The 20261-nt window shown below is 39.0% G+C and overlaps 1 protein-coding gene across 2 annotated transcripts in view; it reads left to right on the plus strand.

Annotated features, from left to right (window-relative positions):
• Positions 1 to 7215: 7215 nt before the first annotated feature.
• Positions 7216 to 20261, plus strand: part of SLC38A4 (solute carrier family 38 member 4) — a 35652-nt gene continuing 22606 nt past the window's right edge. Inside the window, exons 1-3 of one of the 2 annotated variants that reach the window (XM_048499969.1) lie at positions 7216 to 7274; positions 16808 to 17045; positions 18777 to 18867. In XM_048499969.1, coding sequence (XP_048355926.1) covers positions 16927 to 17045; positions 18777 to 18867 — 210 coding nt within the window. In that variant the 5' untranslated portion in view covers positions 7216 to 7274; positions 16808 to 16926. Of the gene's footprint in view, positions 7275 to 13913; positions 13970 to 16807; positions 17046 to 18776; positions 18868 to 20261 lie in introns of those variants that run through there. The other variant, XM_048499968.1, reaches the window with a different exon arrangement.

Raw genomic sequence — 20261 nt, forward strand, 5'->3', positions numbered from 1 at the left:
ATACCCCTTTCTCTCCTGTAAGCAGACTCAAAAGAGGCTTACAAACTCCTTTCCCTTCCCCCTTCACAACAAGCACCCTGTGAGGTAGGTGGGGCTAAGAGAGAACCAAAGAACTGTGACACCAAGGTGACCCAGCTGGCATGTATTGGAGTGCACAAGGTAATATAGATACCCAGATAAGCCTCCACAGCTCAGATGGCAGAGCAGGGAATCAAACTCAGTTCTCCAGATTAGAGTGCACCTGCTCTAAGCTACAACACCACGCTGGCTCCAGGCGCACCAGTGGACAGGTCTCGGTCTCCCTGCATGGGGAGGGGGCTTGCTGCTGCTACGCTGTCAAAGCCACGCCAACCAGCCTGATAGCCTGGGAGTGGGCAAGGCACCATAAATGTGGGGATGGGGGGAGAGGAATAAATTACTATTTTTATTCCATTATGTTGGTAACTTTCGAGTTCAGCTTCTTTTAAGTTGGCATTTTTTTGATAAAGCCAAATAAATCTGGTAAAGTCAATATTTGTTTTATCCAGCTGTTACTATGTTTTGGGTTATTTATACATATAAAAATCTGTTATAATATTTTATTAAAAAATAGAAATTAATCAATGCTAAAAGTTTAGTAGAGCATCATAATTTGTAGTTACATTTGCCTAATGTAGTTACATTTGCCTTCAGAAAGGGAAATTTCTCAAAGATGAGGGGGATAGTGCACAGGAAGCTGAAAGGGAAAATCAATAGAGTCAAAACTGTCCAAGATGCTTGGAGGTTATTTAAAAACACAGTCTTAAAAGCTCAGCTGGAATGTGTTCCGCAGGTTAGGAAAGACAGCGCCCAGTCCAAAAGAAAGCCACCATGGTTAACAAGGGAGGATAAGGAAATTATTAGGGGAAAAAATATGTCTTTTAGAAAATGGAAGTCCAACTTAACTGATGAAGAATACCAGAGAGAACACAAATGGTGGCAAAAGAGAAGCAAGTTAGCTGTAAGGGAGGCAAAGAAGGATTATGAGGAACGCATGGCTGCGAACATCAAGACCAGCAACAAACAGTTCTTCAAGTACATCAAAAGCAGGAAGCCAGCTAGGGAAGCGGTAGGCCCGTTAGATGATGAAGGAACAAAAGGTGTGCTAAAAGATGACAGGGAGATTGCAGAGAAGCTGAATGAATTCTTTGCATCTGTCTTCACCCAAGAGGAGGTGAGGAAAATTCCTGCACCTGAACCAAGCTTCTTAGGAGGTGAATCCGAGGAACTAGCAAAGATAGTGGTAGGCAAGGAAGAAATTTTTCTCTCTTTCTCACAATACTAGAACCAGGGGGCATTCATTGAAAATGCTGGGCGGAAGAATTAGGACTAATAAAAGGAAACACTTCTTCACACGTGTGATTGGTGTTTGGAATATGCTGCCACAGGAGGTGGTGATGGCCACTAACCTGGATAGCTTTAAAAAGGGCTTGGACAGATTTATGGAGGAGAAGTCGATCTATGGCTACCAATCTTGATCCTCCTTGATCTCAGATTGCAAATGCCTTAGCAGACCAGGTGCTCAGGAGCAGCAGCCGCAGAAGGCCATTGCTTTCACATCCTGCACGTGAGCTCCCAAAGGCACCTGGTGGGCCACTGTGAGTAGCAGAGTGCTGGACTAGATGGACTCTGGTCTGATCCAGCAGGCTAGTTTTTATGTTCTTATGTTCTTAATTCATCAACCTGAGAACAGTGATTGGGCATTGAAAAATAGCTCCTTATCAGATTATTCTTGACAGCTACGTTTGCCAGGCAATCATTAAGGTTACCACAATGTACTAACTAACGGCAAGTGTATATAGTTGTATTATATTTTGTTGGTCTCAAATTTGGAATAGTGTTTCTAAAACCAAGGTTTGGTCAGTACACTTAGGTTAAAGCCTGAATATCTACCAGTGTCAGTACAACTCATTTTCAGGTAGCTAATAGTATGCATTTGACGAATGGACATGCTTTGAGAGATATTTCCAGAGGTGAATCACAAGGGAAATCAAGAAGTGTATAACCTTTGTAAACTGGCATTGGGAGGTCATTGAAGCAATTTCAGCTATAAATGAATGCTGGCACCTAGATATTTTGTTTAAAAAAACCTATTCTTACTACTGAAGTAAGAGGTGTGAATGACAAATGACAAAGAATGACATATGAATGACAAAGAAATCCCAGGAGGTGTATTTTGCCCCAACGGCATGCATCTGTCCGAATGGGGCATGGATGTTTGGTCACACGCTATATGGCACGCAATGGTGCAGTCGCTATGGGCTTAGTTAGTTTAGTTTATTCAATTTATTTCCCACCCTCCCCCGAAGGGCTCAGGGCGCCGCACAACAATAGTATAATTAACAATATCAATATCAGCCTTGTCCCTGCTTGCCTGACAAGTGCAGCTGTACCTGGGCCATGGGATGGACCTTTCCCACCAGTGGCTTTGTGAATAGGAGCTGGGGAGGGGGTTGTGCAAGAATCACTCCATGAGCGATTAGTCTGTTTACAATGGCTGACAGCGGCAGCCGTTCTCTCAGCCATGGCTGTGCTCTGCTCTAAACAAAAGAATTGCTCATTGAGTGATTCTCGTATAACCTGCTCCGAGGCCACTGGCGTGGGTTAGGGGCAGTTTAGAGTTGTTTGCAGGGCAAGATCCGTGTGAAGTTCCCACCCAAAATGGTGTTTATACTGCTCCAAACCCGTGGACCTTCTTGATGGTCTCCCATCTAAATACCAAATAGGGTCAACTTTATTTAGCTTCCAAGATTTGATGAAATGTATCTAGCCTGGGCTATCCAGGTCAGGGCGAAGTTATTATTGCATAATGAATATGTGGTGTTGCTTCATGAATGAACTTATGAACTCTGGTTATCTTGTATTTTAACTGTTGTTAGGTAAAAGTAAACTCCATGCATTAGTATTTGTGTACTGTGAGCTCTGCAGTATCCAAAAGGACTTTATTATTGTGGTTTTCCTTTTCCTAATGTTTTGTGAAGGAGATCTTGTTTGTTGTTTACTTTCATATTGGACACAAACTGCACAAAGGTGAGTACAAATCCCTACTCAGTTTAAAACATTCAGAGTGGGCAGATCAGATGGTTGATTGGCAAGCAACATTGGAAATAGATTTTTTTTATTCACTATAGAATATTTACTATAGAATAACCTGTTTGTCTGAGATGACATATTAATGCAAAATGTCATGCATAATGGTAGAAATTACTGGTCATACTAAAATATTTTCCACATCTGTTTTGTTTTGAAATGATCTGTGCTGAATTCACACCTGCATGCAGATTGCCCTTTCTACTGCACAAGGAATCCTTCCCAAACATTCTCCAGTTTATTATTTAACTATGGTGTTGAAATAGTATTGAATGCAATCCAAACAACTTTAATAATTAAAAATTGAAAGTGGCCATATTAGATGGAATAAGAAATTGAAATCTAATCTCATAACATTACTGTTCTAAATCATTAGAATCTTCCTTCCAGTCACTCTTATTACTTCAATTATGAAGTATTCATATAATGGTTGTAGGAAAAAAGTATATTTAATTTTTCCTTGGAAATTTTTTCCATGAGAGCCCAAGTGTGAAAGTACGCAAATTTTCACAATAGAATGGTCAAAAGTGTGATTTGAGAAAAGTTGTCTACGCTCAGAAAGAAGGACTTGCTTGTCTTTTTTGCCTGCTAGATCTAATCTAGATTTTGTCCAGAGGAAATTGAGGAAATTCAGATTTGAGTTATCCTTAGATATTTATTCTTCATATGTGTACCCAGGACTTCAAACTGTTCTGCAACTTTTGAAAGAAATGTTTTATTTCTATTTGATCAAACTGTTGTCAGGGTAGTGTGCAACAAGTGAGGAAAATGTATCTTTCAACATGTCAATTCACAACTTCTAAATTTTAAGAGTAAACAGATAATTGTGATTATGACAAAATTTGGTTTTTGACTTCTGAGCTTCTGAGCATACGTTAGGTATGCTTCATCATCAGAGCAGACTTCTGAGCATACATTGCCCATTACTCTTAGGAATAGGTGCACTACTCAAGTAGGTCTCTTTTTTAAATAAATGGTATAGTGGTTAAGAGGAGTGAACTCTAATCTGGAGAACCACGTTTGATTCCCCACATCTCCACATGAATGGCAAACTCTAATCTGGTGAACCAGCTTTGTTTCCCACTCCTCCAAATGAAGTCTGCTGGGTGACCTTGGGCTAATCACAATTTTCTTAGAACTTTCTCAGTCCTACCTACCTCACAAGGTGTCTGTTGTGGGAAGGGGAAAGGAAGGTGATTGTTGGTGACTCCTTAAAGCCTCAGGGACTTTGAGATTTCTTGAAGGTACAGAAAAGGAAGACATAAAAACCAACTGTTCTTCTTCTACTACTATTAGCCGCTTTTGATTATTGAGGCAACTATGAGATATTCTGGCCAGTTATAGAATGGAGTTTAAGACTGATGTAAGGCATGTGACCACTTATAACATAGATTTACCTAATTCACATTTTAATCTTGCTCAAATCAAGACACACACATATTATATATTCCTCTGTCTGCAAATGAGGATTGCATTTTGGAATGTTCTTCCACATTAAAATAACTTCAGTGCATGTGGTAAACAACCACATCAAAAGAAATGCTTTATTCTCAGCTAGTTTTCTAACTCAGAATGTTAACGTTAAGGAATTGTGCGGTTTCCCTTCTGAAGCAAGAGAAAGTGGGATGGCTATATCATTATATCATTGAACACTGTGGAATTAGTATAGCACTCTTGCAGTGCATTACAGACCTTATATTGTGCTTATACCTGTTCTCAGAGGTTGATAAATGCCATAGGTTTAAAATAATAGTTTTATGGATGGAAATCTAAATATTTCACTAAGACATTATATTAAAGTATCCAATAATAGATAGCAGAGATCTGAAGTAAAAAAGGTGGTTGATAGTCAACATTTAGTATCTTTTGCAATAGTATTTCTTGAAGTCATTTAGATATAAATTTCTATATCGGGATAAAGAAATAAGCTTGAGCATATAAAAATGGTAAAATTTGGGTTTGAGTTTTTCTGGCTTTAAAATTATTGGGACACCCCAAAAAAAAACCCCAAATATCTGATTCAGAAAACCCAAAAAACCCAAAAATTTGGCTCTATTTGACCCTATGAGAAATTGCCACCTAGCAATCCTGTTATCTTTTTAGGAAGCCTCCCCCCAAAAAAATTTTAAATGTGAAAGTTCTTCTAACCTTACCTTGATTCAATGAAAAAGTTTTTTTAAAAACAAGTGGTTCAATCAAACTCTTTGACATCTTCTCCACGCAAGCTGGTCTACAATGTGCAGGACTGCAAGTGATCCCATGAAGACAGGTACTCCAAAGACCATACAGAGGGAGGACAACTTCAAGAATCAAAGACAAACCTTGAACTATCACTCAAAACCTCTGGATTCTGGAACAGAATGGGCTGGCTAGTTTATACTGTCTGATCAGGGCCCAAAAATCCAGAACACTGAAAATATCTTAGTGAATAAAAACTTTGTCTAATTAGTGTTGCCAGTTATGCTCCTCATTGGCTACTGGCAGTTTTTTTCCTCCTTCCCCCATCCTGTCTGCAAAGGTGCAACTCTGCAAGGAGTTCAGCTTCCTGAAGAAATGAATAGCAATCATCAGCTGGGAGAGAATCTCCAGGAAGCGCTTCCATTTGTTGCCCTGGAAAACACACAGGACATGAAGAGGACAGGGAAGACTATGTTCTTCAGCAAGATAAGGGGTGGGTTTTAAGTATCTCCCAGACCCCACCAGGAACACCCAGCTAAGGTAAGTAAGGTGAAAGGGGAGGATTCTTTGGTTTGAAAAAAAATCAAGCCAGTTTAAAGGGACTCTAAGTGGCTAGGTGCTGTGGAAGATAATCTAAATATCCCCTTAAAGTTTAAATTGACAAAACCCAATAGCTATTTGGGTTATCAGGGTTTTTTTACTATTGGGTTGGATTTTTTTTGCAGGTTTAGGGATTTGGGACAGAATTAAACCTGAAAAAAAGCCAAATAGAAATTATTCATCAGCCTCAGAGCTTTGTCTTCTAAGGACTACACTATACACTGCACAGGAGAGCCGTGATTGAGTAGCCCAACTTTTCCTGTAAGACAAAATAGCAACTATGTGGAATGGAGAAAGCAGTATCAGGGTAATGAGGCTGGAGTACAAAAAGACCTGCAAGTAGATGGCTTTGAAGCTACTGTTATATGGGATGAAGAGGGCAGGGTCAATAAGGATACTTGTCTGTTCACAGGCTTGGTGGTGGTGAGAAGGTGGGGCAATTTGTGTCAGAGAAACAGCTTGGTGAGGATGAACTGACATGCCCTATTGCAATTTCAGTCATCTTCCAAAACTGTTTTTTTTTTAATTAAAATTTGCAATTTTATTTTGTGCAATGTGTGCTTTGGCCTCAAGTCCAGCAGTCGGATGTCAATACCAAACATCTGATGGCAAGAAGTATATTTTCTCTAAACATGGAAGACTGCCTCCAGTAATGTTGTCACGGCCATATTATGTTGATGGGGCTTTTCATGGATACTGAAGGCATTCTTTGGTAGAGAATTCCTTACTTAGTTACGTGCTCTGTGAAGAAATACCAATGCAATCCAAAGCAGAGTTACACTCTTCTAAGACCATTGATTTCAGTGGAATTAGAAAGACAGAACTGTTTAGAATTGAACTGTTAAGTCAAATATTGGACAGTAATTGTGTGGCTGGAGAAACAGAAGGTAGTTGCAGGCCCTGAACCCATAGCTCTTTATGGTTTTATACTTTGGGTTTACATTGTAGCAGTTGTGCTGTTTAGAAAATTATAGTACAACCATTATGCCTCTTCTCTAAACATCATATTTAGCAAAATAGGCCATCTACAGTATCCTATCTGCATGACAAGAGACTGTCAGACTACAGATGTGAATTTTGTAATAATGCCAAGTACAAAAAGCAAATAGCTTGAGTAACGGTGATGTTTGTCCTGGATGTGTGCTAGAGAATTGACTTATCTATCTTATTTTTTGAAAAAAGAAAAAGCTGACGCAAGTCTACAAAGGGAGGTGTTGAGTTTTCTTCCTTGTTGATTGGTTTATCAGATACACTCCCATTTACCTTTTAAATCATTGTCCAACTGTAAGAAGTTCTTTCATGAAGAATCTCTAAGAGGCAGGTGCAATATATTAAATAAATGAGTTATAACTTAGTGTGAAGAAAGAAAAGAAGGAAGAAACTTTGAGGTAATTATTTTTCAGATAGTTCATTATGCTCTTCAGTAAACCATTTTAATTGTTATAAAATTACAGTTCATCTTAAATGTAGGTGATGTGGAAAATATTTTATTGCAGTTAAGTTTTTTAAATAGTTACCTTTATTGGTACATTTGTTTTGATATTTATTCTTTGTTGGACAAGAAATTCAATGTTATCTTTGATTCTAAATTATTTAGCTGTCTACTATTTTTGTCTAGATTTAGGTTTATATAGTTAATTTTTATATTAGTAATAATTATGATGCTATTGATGCATTAAAGTATCAACCCAATTATTAAAATTATATTTTATTTTTCTTCTCATAAAGACTTAATGCTTTCATTTCCCACACCAATTGCTTTTTTTGACTATTTGGGAAATCTATCCGTGATGTGAGTGACAAGTTAATGCATCGGCAAAACCAAACTCCAATTAAACTGGAATTAAATTAGATTAATCCAGTTTACCTGTTCGTTTAATTTATATCCTTCAATTTGTGGGTTCCAAGGCAGCATTCATGAGGTTCCTCTATGGCCTCACAGCCAAGTACCGATCATACCCAGAAATACTTGTCTTCAGCAAAGTTACTGTATCTTGCACCTTTAGTCTTTGCACTAAGCACAAAAAAATTATTCCTGTGTAAGTCAGTAAGTGATATGCTGGTGACTTGGAAATAAATATTCAATCAAGTCGATGGTCTGAATGTTGTGCACATTCTTCAGAGAGTAGGATTCAACTCTTAGACTTTCTAAATAATGTTTCTATGTATGCAGAATCTACTAAATCCTAGCAGAAATCCTGGTTTTCTTGACAGCCTAAATTATGTAGGGATAGCATGTGCTGAGGCAAGCAGTCCTTCCTCCTAGAAAACCTGTCCATGCTTGAATTACTGGAGAGCACATGCAGACTTATTCTGTAGTTATGCCACATGCGGCATTGGCAAAATGCTTATAGATATAAGGTCCATTCATGTGGTACTTTAGAAAACTATTCATATTAGTAGTAGAAGTAGTAGAAAACATCACAGACATTTGATTCAATTCAGACAAGATTTGCAGTTTCCACCAATTTCCCTTCCAACCCCATATCCCCTATTATCATTCATCAGGGATCTCAGTCCTACAGAAACAGGATATCAAGATCAATAGAACGAAGGCGGCAAGAAAGTTCCATTCTATCTATGGAACATTTAGTCTAGGTTCAGCCCATTAATACTTACCTTAAGCAATAGAATGTGCATCTTTTGGTGGTATATTGACAACTACAGAACATTCTTTATGAAGCCCTAAATAGCTTGGGCCCTGCCTACCTAAAGGAATGCCTGTGCCCATATGTACCTGCCTGAACACTGAGGCCACAGTGGGAGGCTATCCCCCCCCCCCTCACACAGGAGGACCTTCTCTGTTATTGTCCTCAGGCTTTGGAATAATCTCTCCTCAGAAGTTCACTGGGCACCTACCCTGTATGAGTTTAGGCACCTGCCAAAGATTTTCCTCTTCACCCAGGCATTTGGTTAGTCTCCCAGGAATCCCCCCTCTATGATGCTACTGGTTGGGGGGAGGGGGGTAAGGGCTAGGGTTGTATTTTTAACTTTCGTCTGCTATGTCTCTAATGGATGTATTTATGTAATATACACTGCGCGCCCAGACCTATTTGCCTCCGAATGGTATCAACTTCTCAAATCAAAAATTTACTCAATAGGTTTATTACTTGAAGATCTCTGTATGCTGACACCCAGAGAGATTTTCCAAACCTTAAAAAGTAGACTTCTAGAACAGGAATATCATATCTTGTTGGGGCAAGCAAATAAATCATGGGGCCTTTCCCCACTTACCTTAAGCCCCGCGCTACTTGAGGAGAGTAGCGCGGGGTCCCCCGGCACTCCCCACGAGAGGGGCAGTGACAGCACAGCCGCCCTGACGCTGCTGCTGTCGTGCCCCCTCAGCACGAGGCATCCCTGGTGCTCTTGCAAAGGGTGCCTTTTGATGACCCCGTGCAGAGCGCGGGGTCGTGGGGACACCTGGGCGTGTGCCAGGGATGCCGCGCGCTGGGAATTGCCCGCAGCGACGGCGGCCGAGGGAAAAGTGGGGAAAGGCCCATGCTCACCCCTCTCTGTCGGAATAATACCGGAACAGGGGCACATAGCCAAATATCTTGAATTATTAACTGAATCCCAACAGAGATGGATTATCACAAGGGCCAGATCCAATACCTTCCCATCGGCAATTACAAAGGGTCGTTACTTATCCATCCCTCTCCAGGATCGGGTTTGTCCACACTGTAAAAATCAAGTGGAGACTCTTGCTCACATTATTCTTGACTGTCCTAGATATGTGGGCATTAGGAATTTCTCTTCCAGGCTGGCCCTAGACAAATCTGAAAGTGACTCTGGCTGTTCTGTTGTGGAGCTTCTGTTAAACAACACAGATGTGATGCTCTTGGAAAAAGTAGCAAAATTTCTTTTACAAGTGACAGAACTTTCTAAGTAATGTATACTGCTAAATATAGTCTTCCTGTCTGCGTTTTGAATGTACTCTTGATTTGTATTTCAAAAATGTCTGGCAACGTTCTAGAACCTATTTTTTAAATGCCAAATAAAGGTGGTGGTTGTTGTTATTTATGTAAGGGGATGTTTTAAAGCTGTATCCACCTAGGGATCCTGTACAGGTGAGGTATAAATGTAAATAAATAAACAAAGAATGCAAAGCATGCAGGGTTATATGTTTCAAGTCTTAGTCCCCGGCAATTTTAACATTTCAGAATTAAGACAAAATGTAAAACAAATTCACAATAATAAAAATAACACAGTATAGTAGGTTTTTTAAAAAAGGAGCAGAAGAATTGCTAGAAGGAACTTAATTCATAAATACTGGTAATCGGGGATTGAACACTTCCCAAAGCATGGCTAAAGTAAGAAGTTTTAATAATGTTAAAAATTAAACATATAGGTACTTGAGAGATATGCACTCATAAACAAATTGGTAGACTGCGGAGGTCTGATCAGTTCTATGGAAACCAGGCAACCATGTGACCACTGTAATTTGAACCTTGGGAGTTTACAGATGCTTCCAGGTGCCCCACATATAACACTCTACAATAATTTTAATGTTGCCTTAGCATACATCACTGTGGCAAAATCAGGGATTTCAGCTGACACAATAGTAAAAGTGCTTTGGCATGTTGATTGAAATTGGAATTGGAAATTTAATTTGTATACCGCGCTGCCCCAAAGGGCTCATGGCAGTGAACAACATTATAGTAATACCATATATCATAACAAAGATAATAATACAATACAATAAACTAATTATGGTCTCAGCAATAATAACAATGTCAAACCCTTAACAGCATTTCAACCAGATTAACAAATATTCAACATTCCCAAACATTCAACATTCCCAAACCTCATTAACATAATAACATTTGGTAACCATACATTTTATAATGACAATATATAAGAACAGAACATCACAACACTGCCACATTACAACATCTATAATAATAAACAGCATCTTATAACAAATCACTATAACATCAGAAGTATTATTAATAATCACATAATAATATAACATAGTCACATAATAATCACATAATAATACCATAATCACCATACAACATAATATAAAATAAAAAACATACAAGAACGGGTCATCAAAATTAACCTAATCATCAAAATTAACTTGATAATAACATAGAAAAACAGATGGTGACTTCCTATCAAATTCTATATTCCAAAAACCTGAGACTAAAAGACAATCCTACCTACACTGCAGATGCTACAAATTCAGGGGGTGGGCGGTATAAAAGTCAAATAAATAAATAAATAAATAGACAAACAAACAAACAAACAAATAAATATACTCAGCCAAAAAAAGGTCTAATTGTCATCATCCTAACAGAAGGATTCAACAATCAACCTAAATAATATAACATCCTACCTAAAGACACAAGTTAACTATAACAACAAACCCAATTTCTTGAAAAAACAACAGTGGAAAGCAATGTCTGTCAAACGCTGAGAGTAAACAGTCTCGGTGTTTTATTAGGGAGCTGCTGCTGCTGTCACCAGCATGTTTTTACAGGGCACGCTCTACTCTCATGTCTGGGGGAGACTATTTCCAAAGTTTCCTGGGGGCCACTGCCACCAGCCTCCATCACCATCGCTGCCATGTCTCGAACCCCACCTGGAGGACCTCTCATGTTGCATTGGGGGCCCTGCCACAGACCCCCATCATCATTCAGGTGTCTCCCAGGTCAGGATAGATCTAATCCACTTCAGTGTGCTCGGGAACATCTCCACCCAAGTCCATTCAAACCAGCATCGTCCAGTAACTGCGGGCAGATGTCTCCATTGCTGGGTGATCCCTGCCCCCTCGCAGGCAAGCATTGTCAGGGGGTCTCTGCCACCAGCCCCCCTCATCTGATGTTTCCAAAGGTCCCCTCAACAGCTCCCAGACCGAAAACCACATTGCCTGGATCAGGAGCAGAAGCAGAAGTCGACCATTTCTGCCTTCCAAGTCATTACAACCCAATCCTAAATTCAAATGTCAGCTTACTTGCCAGCGGGACCAGCCAGAGCCCACTTCAACAAACTTGCACCGAAGGCTATAACAGCTGTAGTAGCCCAGAGAGAAAAAGTGACCCTCTAAACCAGGGGTAGGGAACCTGCGGCTCGAGAGCCGCATGTGGCTCTTCTGCCCTTGCACTCTGGCTCCATGAGCTGAGCCGCCGGCCCCATCCTTGCCCACCCTGCAGGCAGCAGGGCGGGCACACCAACCGCCCACGGTCGGCTGGGCCGTGCCGCAGGCTTCCCCTCTCGCCCGCCCCGTTGGAGTGGGGTGCGCGCTTTCCCCGCGGCCAGCGAGGCCGAGCCACCGGCTTCATCCTTGCCCACCCTGCAGGCAGCAGGGTGGGCGCATCCACGCGCTTCTCAGAATGGGCAGAGTAAAAGGTAAAAAAACCCAATATATATAGTGTTATCTTTATTTTAAATGTCAAAAATTATTTGCGGCTCCAAGTGTTTTCTTTTCCTGTGGAAAATGGGTCCAAATGGCTCTTTGAGTGTTAAAGGTTCCCTACCCCTGCTCTAAACCTTCTCAGGCTGCAAAAAACCCTTTAAAAGTTCCAATTACTGGAGCTCCGAATCACGGGTCTGCTCCAGGTGCCATGCTTGAATTGTTGAAGGCTATATTTTTGCCACTTGGACATCCATATTCTATGCTGGAACTAAAATCACCCCAAACTGCAAAGCAGACCATCTAAAGGGAGTGCAACATGTCCAAAACTCTTTCAACACAACTTCATGTGGACTAGGTTCGGTTTCCATTTATTGACTTGAGTGTCATTTATTGACTTGCCATTTTCATATAGATGTTTAAGAGTATATGATAAGACACAAAGGCAGGAAGAAGAACGCCTCCCCCAGTGCCACCTTATGGAATCAACTCACAAGATAGTCACTTTGGTAGAGTACTCCCTTGTGAATATGAAGCTGTTCAATCTTAATCATGTTTACTTAGAAGTGTGTCCCACTTATTTACAGGACGAATTTCTAAGTATTTATATTAAGGAGTATATTCATATGTACTAACACGATCTTGGTTCACTATGATCTGCCATGAACTGTGAATTCTGCTCAACTCACACTATCCTGTAATGAAACAGATGACAAGCAAGTGACAGTGTTTACTGTTATACCTTTGAACAAACAAAGTTTCAGATTAATTTCTTGACTTAATTCCTTAAATTAATCCAAGGTTGATTTAATTCTCATTTAAAGTAATGTGATACTGTTTTGAATGGCATATAGGGTATAAATTTTCTAATAAATAAATAAAAATAACAATTTAAAGATTTTTTCATCATCTCAAATAAGCCCTTAGCTATGGGTCAGATTTAATAAAGTTGGCCCTGACACAGTTCTAATCTAATCACCATTAACAGTCCGTGACACCAGAGCAGGATGCAAATCTGCATTCATATTTTAAAAAATGCAATCCTGCCAGTTTAGTGAAGCCCACATGAGGTCTAGGATTCAAATGTGCCTCCAGATGTGTGTTTGCAGCTGCACCAGATATGAATGTTGCAATAAAGACCACTGACATTTCTGTGCCTTAACTTTGCTGGATCAGGGTGATTTATCATAATGGATTTTGTAAACTTGCCCTAGAGTTAAGAATATAAATAAATATTGCCAGGAATTATTACTCTGGCTGGCTTATACAATTGTACGTTAACATAAATCTTTCCCAGTTATCCTAAGTAATATCTTTTCTAAACCATTTCCCCCCAGAACTGAGCTGATAATTCCAAAAGTGGGTGATGGATAGGGGGAGCAAAGACTACATTTTTGTAACTTTAGTTTTCATATGGTCTTCAAACTTGATTTCACGTATCATATAAAACTCCCTGATCATTTTAGCATACTTATATATTTTAAGAATAATTTGGGCATTGAGCATTTCATTCTGCTTGCTGGGGATAAAATACTTGGTTTTTTTGCCTCTAGCAAAAGAAAAGCAATTTGATTGTATGCTGCCATAACTGGAGTTCCTTGCAGCTCAGGAATCAGGCCCCTGGAATGTAAGCCTGACTTTCTCTGAGCTAATGCCAGATTCAGTGTTCGCTGTCACTTACGACACTGGAGTGATCACTGAAAGGAACATGCAGAATGGCATTCTCTGGTAGGAAACCATATTAAACTGCTTGGTATTATTTTGCTTGGCTTTAGATTACAAGTAATGGATTTTGTGATCTACTGATAACTTCTAGCTGTTGTGCTAATACCAGAAAATACATTTATGATTTCTGCATATCCATTTTATTGCTCTCATACTGTAACTAAGAGCTATAAATAAATGTATGACTGGGTGTTTGTTTGGAAGGGCTTGTTTAGACCCAGATAAACTGTGAAGCATTAAGTTAGTGGACCCTACACTTCCACCTAGAAAAAAAATACTAAAAAACTTATCAAATTGAAAGATATGAGGCTAAACACAAAGAATGAAATTAGAACTGTTTATTTTACTGAGGTTTCCCATATGATTTTTCCAGTATTTAAAACATTTCCAGTACATATTGTGTTTTGATGTTTGATGGTGCTTTTCTGATGTGCTGAAGTTAATGTGTTATACCAGCAGACCCTGCCTGGATTGATAGATTTTTATCTGATAACTGTGATTCAGTTGCCTCATTGTAAGTCATGAAGTAATCCTTGAGCTATTGAAAAAAACTGATATTAAACAATTGGGATGTACTTGTAAATTTGGATCATAACTCTAATTCTATATGTGTTAACTCACATCCTTCCTAATATAACTGGGAATATGTTCTAGTGTAAAGAGACTGCATTATTTGTGGGAATATGGAGTTTATAAATGTTGGATCCAATTCATATCTATAGTAAGATGCATTAGAATCTCTGGATAGGTGATTGCTTGACAGCAAATGAGATGCCTGTGATTGTTTACTACCTCTTTGCCTGAGTGCATGAGCCTATAGTCCACATATGTTGTTCTACCAAATGATACAATACTAATTAGTTACCATAATGCAGAATGTCTTGTGGCTGCTAATATACCACAGAACTTCTAGACATGTACCTATTTCAATAAAAGGAGTAGATCTATACCTGCAAAGGGTCCATAACTGAGTTTCACTACCCAGAAATTATGACTGTATCAAGGCAATTATACATATTTACAATGGATCCTCACTGACTAACAGGACTAACCAAGTAGAAGGAGGTGAAAACCCTAAGGACACTGGGAAAGCAGGAAGAGATGGGTCAGTTAAAGAGGAGGGGAAACTCAGACTGCAGCATCTCTAAAAAGCTTATAGGATTTCCAGGTTGTGGGTTTGAAGGACAGAGGTGGATTCCGCATGGGCCAAAAACAGTGGTGCTCTTTAGAACCCAGGGTGGGACACCTCTGGCTCTTCCAGATACCAGGGAATAACTCCTGTTTACATCAGCCTCCATCCAGAAGCCTCATGTCAGCATGGCCCAATGTAGGCCATGCTGAGTAAGGGAGGCTGATGGTGGAGAATTGCTAGTTCCTGAATTTTATCTGGGAGAGCTGCAGGTTCCCTACCCCTGCTCTAGAAGCTGACTAAATAGGCCTTCTTGAAGTATTGACTGAAAACAACTATACAAGGAAGAAAGAGGTGCGGAAAGACCCAGGAAGCACTTAGAGGTTTCCTCTCCAGAGAAGGCAGCACAGTTTATATCAAGAAAAGGAGGGGATATCCAGATGTGTTATACAGAGGAAAATGAGTTAGTGGACTCTTTTTTTTCTTGAAATCTGATTGGAATACAGACACAAATAGTATGGAAGAAAGGAAAGACGCAAAAAGGGGAAAGCAGATGACTTAATTGCGCATGCAACCTTGCATCTTTGAATATTTTGCTGGTGTCCTTCAACTTCTTCAGTGGAACTTTGGAGGTATTGCACCTGTCTTCACAGTTGTACTTTGTGGTGAGGTATTGGCTCAGCTTTTCATCACAGGGTGTTCTTCTTTCTACAAAAGCTGCCAGAGATCCAGCCAATTAAATATAGGTACAAGACAGACACTTTTCTCAAATACAGGTATTCAACTGCAGTCACAATCAACCATAATACAATTACTGTGTGGTATTAAATATACATTGCAGCAAAACCAAGATTCTGCTAATATATCATGTAACATAAATGTGTTTAGTTGACTTTTTTTTCTTAGGACATTTCTACACATAATGTATATTGATCTGGAAAGCATAATTTATGAACCCTGTCAATGTGATCTAGAAAACAAAAATGAGCCAATTTTAAATTGATGAGTATTCAAACAAATGCACCCTGTACATCTGAATTTCAAGATTTTAAAGCATCCAATGGAAGAATATATTGTTCGTAATTCAGATGTGAGGACTGAAAAAATATGTTTTGATTATTCAGCTCTGATTGTGTTCAACATTATATTTAAGATCTGATCAATTTCTTCCTTCTCCCTCTAGTCAATTTCATGAATCTGTCCAACAAAACACTTGAAATTTAATATTGTTTATTAGTTGAAGCAAACTATGACATGTTATCATTAACACTGCAAGTCATTTATTTTAGGCAAGTATTTACTTTTTTTGTTGAATAGTAGAATCCTGTGAACACTCTTTCTGAACACTACATAGACCTTAATAAGATTCTTAGTAAACCTGCAGGATTCCTTTCTAAAGAATGCTGAGTTTTTAAAACTGTAGTTTTAGATGTCTGTTTGTTTTTAACCTGTATGGTTTACAGGGTTTTGTGTTTTATAAACTTCTTTGGTCCAAAGGAGGGGAATGTCTGAATTGCACTATATTAATTAATTGTGCTGAGATAAATCATATCATTATTGAACATCAAAATATTTCTTCTTTATAATTATTTGAAAATAATTTCTTGCCTAAGTTCTTGTCTTATTACAAAAAAGGAAATGCTAACAGAGTGAATCTAATCAATTTATTTAATTTGAGAATGTTAATGAGGCCTTTTGTGCCCTGTTTATAGAACAGAGTGTTCTGAGGGTCAACATATTGTGGTGGCAGAACCTTTAAAGCAGAAGGTACAGTTCTGTTGACACTGAAGTCGCTTCGGGGTGTGCATACTGAAAATTGCTGACAGCTCAAATGGATCGCATGGAACTGCACAAAATCAACATAGAGCTTGATGAAGAGAGCAACAGTGGGGAAAGCACTGAAGACAACTGCACTGAGATGGGGGATCCAGAGAAGGCTACTATTGGCAGGTATGAAAGGCTTTAACTGCACAAGAGAAAGGGTAAGCAGAGCACCAGGAGTTCAGATTTCACATTTTGAAATGCTTTTAGTTTTCAGTTCATTTGTTTTCCTTAAATTTGTTGTCAATTTAAAGATATTAATTTTAGTTATTTTGGTTTGGGTTTCCACTGACTTCAACAAAAAATGCATTTCTGGCTGTAAACCTCTTCCATTCCCGGTTTCTAATAAAATCACAAAAGAAATGATTCAAGGATTGGATTCTGCCAGTATAGGGTTCATTGAATTAAGCCAAATGTCTTTTTCAATTCAATTTTTAGGAGAGTGATTCTCCTCATATCAAAGATATGCAATTGATTTAACTATACTTTGTCCATATTTTAAGTTTCCAATCATTTGATGATCATAATCATTTTGATCAATTTACTCCATGTTTTAATGTGAAATTTCAGCAAGTTCTAGTCTAATCTAATTGCACAGCAGTTTTGTTATGTGTAGTGAATATTTCAGGTACTGTATTCATCCCCTACAAGTTTGGGATGAAATGCATGCAATGAGGCTTCTACTCATTTATTTTGGATTATCAGATCCTCACTTACCTTAGCCAACTCACAATGTCAATTGAACCGCCTGATGACAAAAAGAAAACATTACAATCAAGAACTTGTCAGATATTAAGAAGATAGCCCTGGAAATCTTGATTCCCATCCAGATATGAAACTCACTGGTTTGCTGGCTTTCAGCAAGTTACTAGGCCTTCGCTATCTTTCTAGACTCTAGTACTGATAAAACTGGCAATCCCATGTAACCCACACTAAACAAGTATGATACATGTGACAAATATATGTTAAAAAATTATGGAAACTTGTTGTTGATGTTTAGATAATCCCAATACACCAAAAATGGCACTGTCACTTTTTCTCTTAAAGAGAGATTTTATTTTCTGTTGCATTCAAGTTCAGTAGCACCTAAGAGGCCAACAAGATTTTATGGGTATAAGTTCTTGAGAGTCAAGCTCCCTTTGCAGATACAAGTAAGAACAGATACTTGGGGGGTCTCCTTTCTTACCTACACATTGAAAACTTGTACCTCCAAAATCTTGTTGGTCTCTAGCTCTTCTAGCTCTTCTCTGAAAGGTTGTTTTCTGTGGTAAAGTTACTGCAGAATGCCTTGTTGAACAGTCTGCCCACTCTACACACACACACACACACACACCCTCAGTTCAGAAAGGAATTAAAGAGAGGACTAAGGGAAACAGAAAGAGTAGTTTACAATACTAATCTTAATGACAGCCATTGACCTTCTGAATTGAGAAGGTCTTCCATCTAGTAATGTTGTCAGGTAGTTGTCTGCTTACTATGTTTCATGACCTTGGAGTCAGGGAGCTGGATGCATTTCATCCTGTCCGTCAAACTTGTCCAATGGATCATGTCCAATGATCCAACATACAAAAGAAGGGACTGTCTATTTGTATGGAGAGGTTTGTATGACGGGCAGACTAAAAGTCTTCACCTGGCCTTCTAGAATTCTGCCAATTTTCATTAATTCACCCAGCTATTCTAGCCGAATCTTACTCAAAACCTAGTAAATACCATAGGTTTCACTTTTAATTTACAATAGAAGAAGCAAAGTTTCTTCAACAGTGGTAAAGCTTCAATCTGTAAAGCATAACCCAGTTATGACCTCTAGAGTGCAATGAAATGTATTTCTTATTCTATTGCTTTTTGTTTGTTTGTCTTCAGTCAGTTTGTTGGTGATGAATCAGAAAGTCAGAAGTTCCTTACCAATGGATTTCTGGGTAAAAAGAAATTGGAAGACTATACAGATGAATATGTAAGTTTATTAATAATGAGTGAGTTGTAGGAAAAGAAACATTTGAAAGCAGGGATGCCTTTAATAAGTAACTAATTTGAAAGGACGAGTGACCTTGCCCAACTCCCCTCTTAAATGTAATATACCAACACATATAGCTTTGTTCATTATCCCCCAGCATGATTTTTTTTCAGGGGTCATAGGAGGTTGCTGGGGTAAGAGGGGAAATATCTCACAATGGAAGTATGGAGGAATACAGCCCACTGTTACTTATGGGTTGGATCCAATGGACATTCTGCAAACTGAAGGTATTTTTGATCATGCAAGAAGGCAGCAGTTTTTACCATCCTCTGTAACCCAAGATCATAGTCCCTTGACGTCCAGGAACAGCATTAGCAGGGAAGTACAGTCACAATATTTTAACAGTCAACAAATGGTGGGGGGATTAGGGTCAAGAGCATGGTGTGGGTCAGTAGCATAAGCGTGCTAATGTCACTTTCAGGGAAACCTAGATTTACCACTTAGAGGTACTACTATCACTTCCACATTTCCTCAAAAGTAGCATTGTCACTCTCATGACACTGGTGAGTTTTATTTTGAAAATACTCACAACAGCTTGAAACAATGTTCAGAATGTGAGATTGCCACCTGACTGGAGGCTTGACAGATCTAGACCCATCCTATATACAAAGCAGAGGAACTACAAAGGAATTGTTGTAAAGGTATAATCTTGCACTTTTTTACATATGCTCAAGTTCAAGCAATCTCAAATGAAAATGAACTGGAACTTTAGTTACTGCTTTAGGAGTCTTCTGTTGCCGCTTCTGGGCCAAATAGGGCTTTCCAGAGTTCCTTCGCACACATGCAAAACAGGAATGGGAAGGGATAGGTGCCTACACATTGGAGGTTGCAAGAAGATCACTTTAGGAGATGAATTTTGGATTTTCGCAGACCCTTGCCTTCTCTCTTCCTTCTCCAAATGGCCCTTCAGGAGGGAAAGGTAGCTAATGTGCACTATAAATGTGCATGTATTTAGTCTCTCTTTTTTGAAAAAATTCCTGTAACGTAGCATTTTTTGCTAATAACATGGCTTTGTGCTGCTTTTCTGGAAAATGATTCAAAATATTGTATGATTTGGATACAGGTTTATTTTTTTCTTTCCCTCATATTTACCTGTAATGAAATTTCAGGTAGTTATTCCAGGGGCCTGATTCCATTATGTATAACTAGTAATGGTGAGTCTTTGGGAAACTGGCCTATATTTTACAAATCTATAGTACTGTTTCTGATAATATACAATTTAAATGTAAGCTGGGCATCCCAATCCAGAGTCCTTTGCAGCCAGGATCTGCACTGCTGTGGCACTGGCTCACTGCCTCCACAGGGTTTTTTAGCAGTGGGGGCAAAATACAAAA

Source organism: Sphaerodactylus townsendi, linkage group LG06, assembly GCF_021028975.2.
Source record: "Sphaerodactylus townsendi isolate TG3544 linkage group LG06, MPM_Stown_v2.3, whole genome shotgun sequence".
Taxonomy (NCBI): domain Eukaryota; kingdom Metazoa; phylum Chordata; class Lepidosauria; order Squamata; family Sphaerodactylidae; genus Sphaerodactylus; species Sphaerodactylus townsendi.